General features: G+C 45.3%; 1 protein-coding gene across 25 annotated transcripts; it reads right to left on the minus strand.

Annotated features, from left to right (window-relative positions):
• Positions 1–574: 574 nt before the first annotated feature.
• On the minus strand, positions 575–10,313 carry LOC100829616 (2-hydroxy-6-oxononadienedioate/2-hydroxy-6-oxononatrienedioate hydrolase). 25 transcript variants are annotated; one of them, XR_002965556.1, is made up of 7 exons: positions 9,751–10,313; positions 9,359–9,432; positions 8,919–8,989; positions 6,424–8,447; positions 4,651–4,743; positions 3,835–4,307; positions 1,064–3,668 (listed from the first exon to the last, which is right to left on the minus strand). XR_002965556.1 is itself a non-coding variant. In XM_003573816.4 (6 exons), exons 2-6 carry the CDS (start codon positions 7,093–7,095, stop codon positions 794–796), a joined length of 1,050 nt encoding a protein of 349 aa, XP_003573864.1. In that variant the 5' UTR covers positions 7,096–9,432; positions 9,751–10,312; the 3' UTR covers positions 575–793. The 25 variants fall into 25 exon arrangements, 4 of the variants coding, with proteins under 4 accessions (XP_003573864.1, XP_024318038.1, XP_024318037.1 ...); XR_002965555.1 differs by having other exon boundaries at positions 6,424–8,450; XR_002965554.1 differs by having other exon boundaries at positions 9,351–9,432.
• Positions 10,314–16,771: the final 6,458 nt, after the last annotated feature.

Here is a 16,771-nt window from a genome sequence, read left to right on the forward strand (position 1 = left end):
GAATTGCAGTGGCGGAGCTTGGACCAAAACTTGGGAAAGGGCAAAACTAAAATATGCATGAATTCTACAATATAAGGAGGTTCTTTTGAAGCTTAAGCACCTAAATACCTTAGATTATTACTATTAATCTTATGTGGTTGTAAAAAAGCTTGGTCCCAATGAAGCTCGTGTAATTGTTTCTATCCCTTATCTACAAGTACTTCATATATTTTTTAAGCTGAAGTCATGATTTCCACATACATTATTTCTGCCAACACAACTGAGTCAGATAATACAATTTTCTGCATTGTTTCCCACAGAGAAACATTCGAGTCACTTTAGGTGTGTTTTTTTTTTAGTTGGGTTGGCATACTACTAAAATTAGATTGAATCCACTCCCCAAAATAAGAGTCATTTAATTATTCAGCACTAGTCCACCAATTTGTAAACCAGATATCTCTAAACTGTTTTGATCAAAGAAAGACGTTAAAAGGGTGGGCCTGACGCATACACCTGGCAATAGTAGGAGCCCGCTAGCCCGGTATGTGCAGTATGTGTAAAAAGGCTGGTGCTCTGAACATAGGTGGGCTTGGTCTTCCCCTAAAAGTGCTAGCTTGGCCCTTAGATTTAGATTGCTTTTCTCTCTAGTGTCTTTTATTTTACATACATTGCTGTTCAATGTGACCAGCATTCTCCAACACAATTGACACTGCTCACATGAATGTATGTTGGTTAATCTTACAAGATATCAATATGGAGACAGATTGTATTAGAGAGTTCAATTTCTTACGTGGTATACAAGTCAGTATATGCATTATATTAGTGGCCGGGTAGAGTCCACCTTCCTCAGGCTCGATCCAGCAAACTTTTTGATCGCAACCTTCCAACATCCCTGCGAACCAAGTAAAAAAGTTCCTTCAAAATTTCAAAAGAATGATGAATTAATCTTTCTTCGCCAGAGGGTTTCAAGAACATGCATTTGATTACCATAGTATGATGGACAACAGGTTTTTTGTTATTATTATATTTTCAAAAAATTGCAACGTGATTATATATAGTTATAGCAGTAATATATAGTAGTACCTTGCGATCATCCCGGTATTTGACTGAAGGATCACAGATGTAGTTCTTTATAAGTCTGCAAAGCTCTGCTGGCCTTTCACGGTTTATGGCATGGCCAGCGTTTTTTATGATGATTAGTTCTGACGTATCCCCCAAATGTCTGAATTTACACCAATATTAATTGTGTCGTAATGGAAGCTTGGATATGATGAGGTTAGTAACTAGTAGTTATAACAGACAAACCTTTTCAGACGTAGGCCAAGTTCTAATGGAAAGACCCTATCCTGTTCTCCAAAAATTATCAAGGTTTGCTGCAAAATTAACATAGTTTGCAACAAACTAGCAGAGTGGCCTGCGCATCTGCGCAGGCAACGCTTTTGATGTTTCATAAATATTTTGAAAATAAATTATGCTTAATATACCATTCAAACATTACTCACCTAATAGCCAATCGGATATTTTTACTTGTAACATGCTTATTTTAAAAGAGAATATATTAATAGTCAATCGTTGACTATTTTTTCAGTATGTTGTGGTTATTACAGAGGACATATGAATAGTTTAATAACACACTTGAGCAAGCGGGTTCGGTGCTTTGACAAAAGTTCACTTAGTAGTCATGAAACCTCCTAGTTTTGGATGTACAATTCAGAGTACTCAATCAATTGAGATTGCAAATGCGTAGTGGTCGGATCATAATTAACTGCCTACAAATGGACTAAAAGAGGCTTACAATTTTTCTAACCTAGATTGTAGTTCTTATAATTGAAAACTTAAATCTTTTAGGATGTGTGTCAGTCTTCAAGAAGATGGTATCTTGACCATCAATTTTTGTGCAGACATGTTGCCTCATGTAAAAGTAATTATATAGTATAAAAGCATACTCATTATGAATCTAGTAATAGGAATTTGATATTTTGGATCTTTTTTTAGAGAAGAAAATGTGTGACCAGTATATTTCTAAAACAGACAGGTGGGTGGTAGTAAATGACATCTACCTTTGATAATAGGGAATATTGTTTATTTTTAATAGCAATTAATGTCCCTTAATAACCAGTATGTCTGATTCAGCTAGTCCAAAATATAGAGTTAATGTTTTTAAAAGGAATCAAGTGCACCCTACATTGAGCAACCTCATTGGTTAAAACTCAATAATTGTGAACTGTCGACTATCCAAATTCGTTTGGGCTGAGTCCACCCTTCATTTAAAATCAACTTGAAATCTTCCAATAATTCCAGAATAAATAGCTACAATTTCCAGCATCTGTTTGGAAGCTATGTAAGTACATGATTTTTTATACTTCATTTCCCATATGCACGCATATTCATGCTACTTTGATAACCCCTACAGAAAATATACATGTTTTACCACTAATCACTTCGATATTACTACCCAAAACATCATTAGCTGGTACTGAGTTCTTCCCTCCCTCGATATGACTCTTTTTAAACATAAACTAAGATGCTTTCACACCAACATATGGAATATATACATTGAGCAATGACAGATGCACAATGAGAATCAACATAAAGTTCTTTTGTTCACATGAATCATTTTCCGTATGGAATCTTCTTTATTATTTCTGTGGACTCAGAATGAACTCTACAACACACTCGTAGCACAAATTCAAGCCAAGGTGAACTATGTTACCTTCTCCATGTACTCCCTTCCCTTCAGAAAGAGATTGGGAACTGAAATTAGAAAGAGTTTGCAGGTGATCAATTGAGTATACCATTTCCTTCTCCATGTACTCCCTTCGGCTGTTCGGCACCTCGTTGTCTTACGCTAGCTAGTTGTAGTCGTAGCTTCAGATAAGTTTCAGTAAAAGGAAATTGCAGTTTATCTGTTGTTCAGAGTAATTACAGTAAAGTGAGAGTTGTTAAAAGAGATGATATGTACGAAACAAACTGAATCCATGCAAAATGGATAAAGTCTGAGGTTATCAGTTGTTAGAACGAAAACATAGACAGCTAATAAGATTTGTAACTAAGACATGTGATTTTTTTTATTTGGCAGCCATCTCTTGCACCCACTCAATCCAACTTTTCCTGCACAAATATCTATATTGAAAAGCATAACATAATTCATCTATACTTCTTTAGTTTAGCTAAAGAGTAATATAAAAAGGGAGGAATGTAGAAATGAGAACAAGAACAAAAGCCATTACCTATCTGTACATGGATCTTTTCTAACTCCTAAATTTCATAGACCAAGTATATACGTAGGCTGCATGCAATCGTCTCTACTCAAAACACCAGAATCCATTCAGGACTGGTTCCCCTGTATTTCAAAATAGTAAGGGCAGGAAAACTATTGTAGATGTTATGCTTTGATAAGCTAGAGGGTAAGCTTTCTTCTAGATTAGTAAATATAAGAACAAAAAACTTCCTGCTACCTGTTTCAAGAATGTGAATTCCATAGCATCAGGGCTTAATTATATAATAGCTGAACAAAATTAAGGGTTCTTTCGATGTAGTATCTTGTGCATTTTCTGCAGCAAATGCATGCTAGGATACATACAGTGATACACTTACCAGGTCAAGGATCGATGCAGACGTTTAGGTTGAAGTGTTAAAACGACGGGTGCAATGCAATTAAACCTTCCGGATCCCACACTTGGATTCATCTGGAAAAAAAAATCATCTCAGTGCACAGTAGTTCTGAATTTCTGATGTTGAAACACATGATGTTCTCATAAGGAATTACCTCACAAATAAACAAATCTCCCAATATATATTTAATACCATTTAATTTTATCAAGCTTACAGAAAAGCAGGAAAGAATTAACCAACCAACTTAACCAAAATTTCCTTCAAAATCTGATCATGAGCTGCCCTTTTTGTTCCTATTTTGTGGGGCAGCGGTCTGGATGCCTGAGAAGAAGCAGAGGACAGCGGAGGCTCTTCGTTAGTTAGTCTCTGGCCGTGCCGCCATCGCCAGCAGCCGAGTCTGGCTCTCAGCTGGGTACTCCTTCCATAGGATCTTTTAAGCCTTGTGGGAAGGGTTTTCTAGGAATAGAGAAGATGAAGAAAACCTTGTTGATCCTGTAGTAGAAAACAAACTGTTTATGGTCGCAGTGGCTGCATGACGAGGTCGGCACCAAAAGTAGAGCTTGGTGAATGCTCACAAGGTGTCCTTGGCAGCGCGCCGGCGCCCATGCGTAGCACATCACATCAGGCGCATCAGAGAGGGAGCCTGGGAGGGCCTGGGCACGGATAGGGGACGGGCAGCGGCCAGGTGATGGCAGGCGGCCAAGGAGGAGAGCCTGCATGTGAGCGACATGGGAAATCAGAGAGGTCCGGGGAAATTTAGTTAGGGCAGAGGTGAGTAATTTCTTTCAACTTTAATGTTGGTAGGTTCTTTACCTGATCTGTCGGCTAAGATCGGTTGATCCACTAAATGGATGGTCAGAAATTTTGCTTTTTTGTGGGATTTTCTAGCCTCTCTATCTTTTTTGTGGTTGCTCCGTCATGTACTTTTAATATATAATAGATATGTTGTTAAATAGTAAATGAAACAGCAAATTGCAAAACCAGGAACAAGGTGAAAGGCATAAGGTTGTGTACTCTGAATAAGGAGAGATGGTTATGTAAACAGCGAATAATTACCTGGTTAATCTTAGGAAGGTCCGAAAGCTTCCTACTACTTATCAAGGCATATAACAACTCAGTCTTCTCTTTTACATTTTCGGTGCACATAACCTGCAAACACAAAAAGTGTGCAAAGCACATTTAGCAGAATTAACTATGTGACCCCTTCCTTTATGTAACACAAAAGAAACAGTAAATTTAGTCAATTTCCCCATCAAGCAATCCTGTAAAAGCTAGAGGAGCATCCTTGAAATGTATAACTCATATGTATATCTTAAATCTAGCTGCATAAGATGACTGTAAAATATAGATTTTGAGCACTATCATAACTAACAGGAGTTAATACAATTATGACTACGTGGATATTTCCAACACTAGACAGTTTTATATATATATATATAAGACACCAAGACATTCACTGGATCAAAAAGGAATAGCATTCTAGCATAGTCAAAATAATTAAGCGGGCAAGATCAAACCTGAAAGATAAATTGGATTTTTTATATAAAAGCTTATCTATTTAATGCACCTCATTTAAAAAAAAAATATTGTGATGAGTGGAGCATTCCAACGTTGTGATGAGAGGAGTATTCCTCAAGGATGACAGTTACAAGAAACAATATGGAGCGTTTAGTTTGTAGCCTATGGTGGCCACATCTTAGGTATGCATTTGGTTCATTGCCACATTTGTGGCTTGCCACACTTTCTTAGCCATATGGTCCACGTGACATAGGGTCATTTTCTTGCCAAATCTTGCTATACCTGTGGTGGCTATTTTGTCCACCACACTTTTTGTGGCAGCCACAATTTTCCTAAAATTAGTTACTTGTAGCAAGGCTTTCCTATAATACTTCTTCATTTTGCATGCATGTCCAAGTTTTTCATTTTGTTAAAACTTACTCCCTCCGATCCATAATAAGTGTCCTGGATTTAGTACAAGGGATTAGTATTCTTGTGTATTTCCATGGTTTTATCGCCCAGTATCAAACATGATTGGGGACATACAGGCAGAGAACACAATATTTGGTCTACAATGATGTTGGGCAGCACTATGATGCTTCTCTTTTGTTGCAAAAATTAGATTGCAAGTTTTCGTTGAGCCTATATTTCTCTGTGTTACACAACAGTTTGTGATGGGATGACAGCTATATCCTTACCATGCGTTGGTATTTTTAGAAACAGGATGCTTGGTGATAATGGAATGTACCAAAGGTATGAGAAAAAAACATAGCATCCGTGCTAAGATGATGAGGCTGGGGGTTGAACTCTTGCGGTTGTGTCTCTTGAAGCAACCATGAGATCTATAACTCTGGAAGGGGGGTCGGGGGGGTGCGCCATGGGGGCATTAATTATTAATCGAGTCCTATAGTTAAAAAAGCAAAGCATAATATTGTCAGGTGCTTACACCAACACTTACTGAATTTGTCTAACTTTCAAACATTGCAATTAATTCAGAATCACCACGCATTCAACAAATCCACCAATGCAGGTACACCAATGTGATTCTTTCTATGTATTTCGTTTTATAGAGCCACAGGTAGTGATGGATCAACTTACAAGTTCTAACACCTCAGCTACCCATCCAAACTAATCGTGATGAAGCAGGATGGTATGAACTTTAGCGGACAACAGAACTACAGAAGGTGAGCCATGGATGAATTTACAAGTTTTAACACCTCAGCTACCCATCCAAGCTAATCTCAGTGAACGATCACAATCATCCATTCACCCAACATTGCAGAAAAACAAAATCAGCTAGTAATTTAGTTGGCAGGTCACTTAGTTACCTACCCTGATGTAGTCCCTGATGAAGCAGGACGGCATGAACTTTGGCGGCCGGCAGAAGGTTAGCGCCACCAACCTCCTCAGATCCTCCGGTCGCTGCGGCAGCAGCAGGCTGGCCGCTTCCGTGATATCTTCAACAGCGAACAGCCCTGCCGCTAAATCAGCCTTCTCAAGACACACACCTGCCGCGACGAGCACTAGCCGCTCCACCACGGCAGGGAACGCATGTGCGAGGTGGTACGCCACGAAGCCGCCGTAGCTGACGCCGACGACGGCGTGCCTCTGCGGCGCGCCGGGGAGGGAAGCCATGGCGGCGGCGACGGAGGCAGCCTGATAGACCGGGGATCGGTGGGAGGAAGGGGAGGCGGAGTCTCCGAAGAAGACGAGGTCGGGGACAAAGGGGGCCAGGCCGGCAGCGAGGAGCGGACGGAGGAAGGGAGCCCACTGCCAGGTGGCGTTGGCGCCGAAGCCGTGGAGGAGGAGGACGGGATGGAGGGCCGGGTCGGGGCTCGGGAGCAAGAAGTGAAGGACGGTCCCGTCGGGAAGCGGAACGGCGGCCTGGCGGAGGCCGGCAGCGCGGAACGAGCGGGCGTAGCAGCGGTCCCGCGCGAGCGTGGGGCTCAGCCGGTGCTTCCAGCGCCGCCGTCCGCCAGCCGGAGGCGGTGGTGGCGCGGGCATGCTGCTCGTCGCCGCTGGAGTGACAGGTCTATTCTAGTCTCGCCAACGCAGGGAACTGCACATTCCACCGCATTGGGAGAGTTGTTGCACCGAACACTCTGTCGACGTCATTTTTGCGGAGAACACCCACTCGACGTCTAATCCGTTGCACAAAGATCCTAATCCATGTTTGGGTTTGTTAACAAGCATTCTGACCGGTGGGGCCCACAAGTCAGGGCCACGCTGGCCGCTTCGGCTTGCCCCATGTCGCTCGCCTTCTTCTCCCTCTGACGTCCTCTCCCCTCTGTTCTTTCTCTTCTCCAGCGCTGCCTTAACCAAGCACCGGCGAGTACGCTGAGCCTGCCTGCTGCCTCCCATGCTCCGAGCCGCGCACGCATTTTGTCCTAGAATATAAAAAACAAATAAAAGGGATAAATCATTTGACACGTGCACCGTTTATCGTGGCATTATGGAGCTATAACTCTTCCTGATATCATAGACACCTTAAAATTCCAAAATACTTAATCGTGAGATAAATGTTGTCACGGTTTTAAGTTCAATTAACTAAATATATAGCTACACCACGCACTATGATAGCCGACGCGCGTGTCTGTCAGCATATCTGTCAGCATAGATGGGCTCTACTAGCAGCAGGTCTGTCAGCAAGTGCCTTTGCCGACAGACAAACTGTCAGCCACGTTTGTCAGGAAGCTGGCCGTCCTCTAAAATCAATGCCAACAGACTTTTGTTTTCCTGACAGACTGCGTGCCTTCTATACATCAATATGCCGACAGACAATTTGCCACGTTATATTGGAAAATTCCTGACAGACAATATGCCATCTTCTCCTGATAAATGCTGACAGACAACATGACATCGTTTTACAATCTATTCTGACAGACAGTGTGTCATCATTTTTTGACTTGCTGACAGACAGTATGCCAACCATCTCACAATAATTAATTGAAAATTTTCCTATTTTCCGATGCAGAAAGTAGAAATACCACACTTAATTCACATCAACCATCCATCACAATATCCATCAACAGAACTACAACAACGTCCATGCATCAACAGAATTACAGCAACATTCAGGCATTGAGGAATCACCAAACTTTGACCATAAACAAAAATCGATATAAATCATTTAATAATATACACACAGATCATAATACAATGCCAAGTACTTGGATATATTCAGCATAGCACAATGGATACTAAATAGAAGAGATTGTATAACACAGACCGATCAAGCAAGTTCTGCCAATCTAATGCCTCGACATATTCGAAATCAGCATCTACAAACATTCCAGATCTTTTGAAGTATCAAGCCCAAAAGCAGCTCATTAGCCAGATGAAATCCTTTGTTACACCTGCTGCAAGTTTAAAATGTATGATAAGCACATGTTCAAAAACTAATACACTGAGAAAACACAATAGTAAATGAGTTATACCTGTTTGTAAGAACAGATAACAAAAGAGTTATCAACACATCTGCTAATGTATCAGTTTAATTGCACATAATCGAAACAATGGCTAGATTGCAGGACACCAAAGCAATGGTTAGCTTTTACTTTACTTCATTTTTCATCAGGTCATTAGTAAAATGCAGCTGCAACATGCATTTGTACTAAATACACACACCTTTGTCAAAATCCCAAGGGATAGCTTTCAGATGAACCAAACTAGCATTTAAAATATGGTTAAGCCCCAGATTGAAGACCTTCAACTTTTTAAGATCTACAAAGCAGCAACATACAATAAAGAAAAACCTAAGCAAAGTGCATTAAGGAACCATGCTGACTTTAACAACGAAGGTACACATCTAGCCTAGGAGCCGGTACCTCGCTCAACGAAAGTCAGAGGCAGAAAACATCACTCTGGAGGGGGGGAAACACCTCTTTTGCCTCTTTAGCTACCAAATTGAATGAATACAACAGTTTCATATTTGATCATACATGGATAACGTGCAAACACTTTGCTGAAATCATCAATAATATCAAGAACCAATATCTTACTATACTACTCCCTCCGTTCCATAAAGATTGGCGTGGCTTTGAACTAGCTCTAGTTCAAATCCGTGCCAACCTTTATGAAACGGAGGGAGTACTATATTGTTTCTCAAACAGGAGAGCAAGAACAGTAGCATACTAAAAGCTACGGTAGCAACCAGGAGAGTAAGAACAGTAGCATACAAAATACTAGTAAGATGATCTCTCTTATATGCTAAGTTTTACCCTCTTTGAAACAAATATATCTGCATGAAACGACTATACCATCAAACCTGCTTCAACGTGTTCTCTTTATGATGCTAATCCACGGTGCTAAAATTCCATGCCAAGTTGAGGCATCTTCCCCCTGTAAAATAAAAGGATGATTCTGATTATCTCATACAGAACAGAAATAGAGGGGCACATGTTCGGTACATAACAAAATCAGAATTCAGATGTTTCGATCTGTATTAGTTTGGTTCTAATTGATCTCCCCCTAGAATTCAGACATGCCATCCGGTATTTCATCAGGCCATGATGCGGTGCTGATGTTCCAAGAGAAAAGAGACAAAGGACAGAGGAAGGGGCGGAGGGGCTAGGCCAGCGGGGGTTGCAGCGGACGGTGCTACGACACTACTGCGATGCATTTGGGGCGGGCAAAAACGAGAAAGGGGCGGGGGCTCACCGCGGAACAGTTGGAGTGCTTGGTGCAGTCGGACGAGGGTGGCGACACAGGTCCAAGACGGCCAGCAAGGGTGCCGTGGCGGGGTCGACTCGAGGCGCAGGATCTTCAGCCGAGGGCGCCGGGAAACTCTAGGTGGCTGCGCGGTGCTCCTGGAGGTGGCGCTCCGCCGGAGCAGGCCGGGAAGGAGTGCGCGAAGGGGTTAAGGCGCTCGAGGTTTCGCACAGGAGGTGTTGCGATTGGCGAGGGGCAAATTAGGGAGTTCCTGCGAGGGCTCTAGCAAACTCCGAGGTGCTCCTGTAGGCGGCGCTCCGCCGGAGCCCGGGAAGAAGGCCAGCACGGAGGGGTTGAGGCGGTCAGGATTTTGCCCAGGCAGAGCCACCGACTGCTCAGTTGAGAGGTCGTGCTTCAGGGAGCAGTGGCGAGGGTGGGGACGTGCCGGGGCGGACGGGTTGGGCGCTCGCCGGAGATCGATGGGATCTGGGAAAACTAGAGGCAAGAGCAGCGGCAGACTGGCGGCGTGTGATAGAGATGGGGAATGGCCACAAGGAGTTAGGGTTAGCCGGTCAGGAGTATATGTTCGGCTGTACTGGGTCAGATTGGGCCAAGAGAATTTTTACTCAGCCCACGAGCTCTGTTTTGCTCGGCCCATCTCATAACATGCCGACAGGCAATATGTCGTCATTGTTCTGTACCGGCAAATGGTCTGTCACGAATTCTACTGTCAGCCAGTCTGTCGGCTTAGATCAACTGTGCCGACAGACAGTTTGCCAGTAAGTCTAGTGACAGATTGTGTGCCATCTAAAAATCTATCTTTGCCAACAGACAGTTGGACACCTGACGGGGGCGTGGTGTAGTATATACACTGGATAAGGGTGCGTTTGGTTGGTGTGTTTTTCTGCTTTTGTTTCCAAAAAGAAAAATAAGCTAACTAAAGGGGTATTTCTCACAGCAAAAAGCAAAAAAGCAGACTGCTTTTCACGGTGCAATTCTCAAAGTACGTCCAGATGTACTTCGGTTGCTTTTGCTTTGCCAAGTTGGAGTTTTTTACCCACGCTGCCATCACTTAAGTGAAAAACGGTTCGTTCTTTTATTTCCCCCCGAAGAAAACACAAACTGACAGAGCACACTTGTCCATCTGCATCGAGAAGGCAGGCGTCGCTCCTCTCTGACGGCAATCCCCTCAGGCCGCCAACTCCCTCCGGCGACGCAGCCAACCCTTCTGCACGCCCTTTCCCGACCTGCCTTGACGCCTCATGTTCCCGCCAGCCCCCGTCCCCATCTCGAGCTCCCTTCGATGCCCACCGCCGGCCCGGCTTGCCCCCGCTTCCTCTCCGTTGCGCAACCACAGGGAGGCACAATAGAGCCGCCGCCGCTGCCCCGCTTGATGTATGTCTCCCTATCCCCTCCTCGTCCTCTCTTGCCTGCTGCCACCCTCAATTCCTCTTCGCCCTGTCCCTGCTCTGCAGTCGTAGATGAATGTAAAATGTTTAAGATTTCGGTTTAGATGGGACGCAAACATGATCTTTGATTGAAAAATTGAAATGGAAAATAGTCGGTGCACAAATTTCTTTCTTGTTGTTTAACTGAAAAAAATGAAATAGCAACGAATAGAGCACCACTACATCAATGTTGAAAAATTGAAATAGCAACTGACGGTCAGTACATCAGAAGCTTGGACTGGAAAACATGTAGCATGTAGCAGGCTATTTTCTTCATTTTAATTTCTGGAATGGAATTGTGATGGCATAGTTTGTTGCATTGTTACGGAAGTAATGTTTGTGGCAAACTTTGTTTGATTGAAGTATGGTGAGATGCATTATCTTGTGAACCATATATATTTTGTGTTATAATATAAAACGAAGATCTTTATTTCTTATGTAAACATATGCATCGTTAGAAGCATGAATTTTCTCTTCGTTGTCACAATCAATGCAAAGATCATAAATTTACGATCAATTCGCATATAAAAAATCATTAGGTAATCACAAAAGTAAAAACATCTGTTCCAACCAAACACACTTCCTGCTTTTTTACAGCAGAAAAAGCAAAGCAGCTTTCACACACCAGAAGCAAAACAGAACCAAACACACCCTAAGTGTATACATGCTACTAAATATAATGGGCTTGCTCCGTCGATAAAACAATCGGGCCCATGTATACACTGGATAAGTGGCTCACATACAGGGCCCATCTCAATTAGCATATGAGTGGATTAGTGAGATTTAATGATTAAGGCTAATCAGCCCATCTCTATGAGCGAAACGTACGTGCATGGCTACAGGCCTGCATGCGTTAGCCCACTTAACTAATACACCGATGGATTCAAGGATCAAAGCCCAACTATGAATCGGTCAAGGCATCTGTTTGCCCACGGCTGCACGCATGAGTCTAAGACTCTGGCTGGTTCTAACGAACGAAGAGAGAAAGTCGGAGAGTCGTCGCCATATCTCCACGATATCTCCACGATTAACAGGAACGTGAGCACGTCTCGCCTTATACGCGCTGTACTGCTCCGTCCAGCTGCCTATAAGAGCACCTTCGTTCAAGATGATTAAGGCAGTGGTATAAAATTAAATCGGTTTATTCTCGAACACCGGTGTTTATTTTTATATTAGAGATGTCTAATTAAACAACTATCTTATAAAACACACGCACAAAAACCGGTTTATTTTGTGCAAGCACCTACCTAAGCACCTTGCATTGAAGATGCTCGACCCGAAGGCCTGCTGCGCAGGCTGCTCGCTGACCTCACTCGCTCACGCCATACATGCCCATCGCCCACCTTGCGCACATCATCACATAAGGAACCGCTGCCGCTCTGCTCATTCACCATCTGCATACGTTGCTGCTGGAGTTGCCGCACGCCGGTGTTGCTTCTGGAGCCGTTGCACGCCGCCGGTCACTCCACACGCCGTCGTCCACGTCGTCAGCTGTTCATCTCCACCGCTAAGGTGATAAATCTGGAGGCCATACTAAGTTCATAGCGGGCTTCTTAATCAAAGATGTTTCCCATGTCATAGATGATGTGCTGCAGTTGCAATACTCCACCATGTTTCACAAATCCACTCTTGGTTCGGTCTCACGGGGATCTTTGATCGCCCATGTTGATACAAGCCAAGAGATGTACTTAATTTTCATAAATATATTTCACTCTTGGTTCGGTTTCATGGTGATCTTGATCGCCCATGTTGATACAAGCCAAGAGATGTACTTAATTTGCATATAAATATATTTCACTCTTGGTTCCGTCTCATGGGATCTTTTGATCGCCGGTGTTGATACAAATCAAGAGATGTATTTAATTGATCCATAAATATAATTTACTCTTCGTTCGGTGTCATGGGGATCTTGATCGCCCATGTTGATACAGGCCAAGAGATGTACTAAATTTGCAAATAAAGAGTAAAATACACCCCCGGTCCTAATATTATTGACGAGGCGTCAAGTTAGTCCTAAATTTACTAAACTGCATATTTAGATCCTATTTTTTTGGGAAGTATGTCATGACAGGTCCTAAGCTCGTCCAAGAACATTTGACCAGCCTATGTGGCAGGCTGACCGAATACACGTCAGCTAAAGGGCTCGCTGGACATGACTAAAGCTATAAAATTAGATTAAATGCACCCTCGGTCCTAATATTATTGATAAGGTGCCAAGTTAGTCCTAAAATTACTAAAACTGCATATTTAAGTTCTATTTTTTGGGTAAGTGGGTCACAACTGGTCCTAACCTCGTTCTCCGTGACACCTATGACTAACCCTGCGCCCCCCCACGGTCTCTAAGCTATGTTGCCTTGACCGTTTATCTCCGACGAAGCTAGAGCCACAAGCCAGTCCTGCTCTAGTGCCATGTACCGGGAACGTAAACGACATTTTTGCGATGTTGCATGCAGTCCTAGGCACATTGCGCGCCGTCGCTGTACACCGCCTCCCTAGACGCAACTCCAGTGACTCGCTGGCAAGAACCGCATCGATAGGTGAGACAACACGCTATTTCATAGCGCCAATTATGCCAATAGGCCCCTTAGCCGACGTGTATTCGGTCACGTAGGATGGTCAAACGCTTCTCAACAAGCTTAGAACCTCACTTAACAAAAAATTAGGACATAAATGTGCAGTTTAATAATTTTAGGACTAACTTTACACCTCGTCAATAATGTTAGGACTCCAGATGCATTTTTCCTCACGTCAGTTATCTCCAGCAGGCTCTTTGGCTAACGTGTACTCGGTCAGTGCGCCACGTAGGCCGGTCAAACGCTCCTAGACGAGCGTAGGACCTGTCGTGACACACTTGGCAAAAAAATGGGATCTAAATGTGCAGTTTAGTAATTTTAGAACTAACTTGACACCTCGTAAATAATATTAGGACTGCGGGTGTATTTTATTCGCAAATAAATATACCTCACTCTTGATTCGGTCTCATGGGGATCTTGATCGCCCATGTTGATACAAATCAAGATACATACTTAATTGATCCATAAATATACTTCAATCTTGATTCGGTCTCATGGGGATCTTGTTCGCCCATGTTGATACAAATCAAGAGACATACTTAATTGACCCATAAATATACCTCACTCTTGATTCGGTCTCATGGGATCTTGATCGCCCATGTTGATACAAATCAAGAGACATACTTAATTGACCCATAAATATATTTCACTCTTGATTCGGTCTCATGGGGATCTCTTGATCGCCCATGTTGATACAAATCAAGAGAATAATCAAATGCCTAAGTAGAGCAAATAATATTTTTTTCTCTAACTTAGGAGCTTTGTTCAAGTTATATGATGCAGCTAGGGAAAATGTGATCGCATATCCCTGTACATTATCCCTATACGCTTGGTCCCATAACACTAGGCCAAATGCACGACGCTCATGTACTGCGTCATGGGTGCTTGTATAAAATCAATTAGTCTTCTCGTTTGATTATAGTACAAGTATACGTTGATGCTAGCAAGAAGATAAAAACTCCATGTTTCCCTTTGGTCAAACTCTACACAATGACTTAATGCCAACCATAGGTTTAAACAAAGGGATGGACTAACGCCCGACAGTTGCTGTCGTAGCACAGGACTCAGACATCGGGGATGCGCGGGCACCCACTTTTAGGTTCGGCAATGGGCGACGGGGATCGCTCCGGCGATCGCCGGCGAGACTAATGCGCGGCGTAAGAGCACAATAAACACGAGAACACTTTTTACCCAGGTTCGGGCCACCCTGAGGTGTAAAACCCTACGTCCTGCCTCCGAGTTTGTTATTAGCCAGTGAACAAGGGGTTACAAGTTGCCGGGGGGGAGTCCCCGGGGGCTCTCTCTTTTTAGCTAAGTGTTACTTGCTACTCTCGGCTAGAGTTAGTATGGATCTGAACCGAACCAACCCTTTGACCGTTGGCGGGAGTCCTCTTTTTATACCGTAGGGGATACCACAGGTGTCACGGTGCATCGATGACAAATGGCGAGCAGGGAGCTAGCCCATCTCCCCCTCGGTGTGCTGGCTTACATGCACAAAGAGTAGGCCTGCAACTAGGCGCCTAAAAATTACACCCAGGCCAGTCACTGTAGGCTGACTGGACGGGGAATCCCCTTTCTGTCGGTGCATTAAATGCTCGCGTATGCTTCACTCTTCGTCCTGAAGAACCCTGCGCATAGGGAGTCCGCCGAGCGGCCACGTGGCGCCGCTTGTCCTGCCCGCTCGGTCCTGTTCCTGTAACGGGCGCCTGCGCCCGGGAACCCCCCTCCCGGCAAGGAGCCTCCCGGGGAACGCCCAGGCGGGAATTCCCTTGCTGCCCTCCAAGGCGATCCCCGCAGCCCCGCTAGTCCTTCAGGGCTGGTGACTTGCCGGGCAGCTCGTGCAGTGCTGTCCGGAGTGCGGTCCTTCGGGGAAGCAAGCGAGGTGGCCCACGCGTCATGCAGTGGTGGTACCCCGGGTGCCACTGGTGCGAGAGTAGCCCTCGGGCGTGGGCCGGCAATGGCTATTCCCGGGTGGACTCTTCCCGGGTCAGTTGCCGGGTGGACTCCGTGCCGCCACGGCCCACCGCCGACCCAATCTCAGTGGGGGAGGAGCCGGCAACAGGTACTGACCCAACAGGACGCGGATCCCGTGGTCGCCCAGCAGGAGGCGCCTCCTGCCGGGGGAACGGCAACTCCGCCACCTCCGCAACCCATGGGCGCAGGCGGGGAGGAGGCTGCGGCAAGGGAGCAGCAGGAGGCTCCGCCGCAAGTGGACGACGCCCCTCCCGGCCAAACAGTGGCGGCGGGGGCCTCATCGTCGTTTGTTGCTGCCTTCGGCCCGGACTTCGGCATCCTCGCCGGGCCGACTTGGGACCCAATCACCTGGGACCCAAGCATCTATGACCAGGGGCACCAGTTCCTTGACGCGATCAAGGAGCAGCAGCTGGCATTCGTCACCTCCTTCAACCAAGTGAGGGAGCGCCACGAGCTTGCGAATGGCCAGCTTGGCGAGGTGCGGCAGGCCGTTGAGAGGGAGCGGCAGGAGCTCTCCCAGCTGCAGGAGGAGGTGCGCCTGGCCCGGCAGGCCAGGGACGAAGCCACAGCGCCGGTCGTCCTCGAGGCGGAGCTCCACCGGCAACTGGAGGCCCAGCGTGCCGAACACCGGCAAGCTTTAGACTCGCTGGCCGCGGCACACGCGAAGGCTGGGAAGGAGCACGAGGAGGTGCTCGCTACGGCCCAGGCTCGCCTCAACGAGAAGAGCGAGCTGGTCTGCAGCTACCTCTCCGAACTCTAGGGGCTGCGCACCAAGCTGGAGGAGCAGGCTAAGGCTGCGGAGGACGAGGCAATGGCGTCGGTAGGGCAGGAGAAGGAGCTCAACTCCGCCAAAGAGAAGAGCACCCAGCTCGAGTCTGAGTTGGCCGCTGCCCGGGAGGAGCTCGTCAAGGCAGGCGAGGACAACGTGGCCAAGGCCAAGGAGATCGCACGGCAGGCGGACCTTCTCCGCAAGTCTAAGCACGCTGTGGTGCTGGCGCGCACCAACCATGCCACGCTGGTGGAGCAGCGCCAAAG

Source organism: Brachypodium distachyon, chromosome 3 (genome assembly GCF_000005505.3).
Source record: "Brachypodium distachyon strain Bd21 chromosome 3, Brachypodium_distachyon_v3.0, whole genome shotgun sequence".
NCBI classification, from domain to species: domain Eukaryota; kingdom Viridiplantae; phylum Streptophyta; class Magnoliopsida; order Poales; family Poaceae; genus Brachypodium; species Brachypodium distachyon.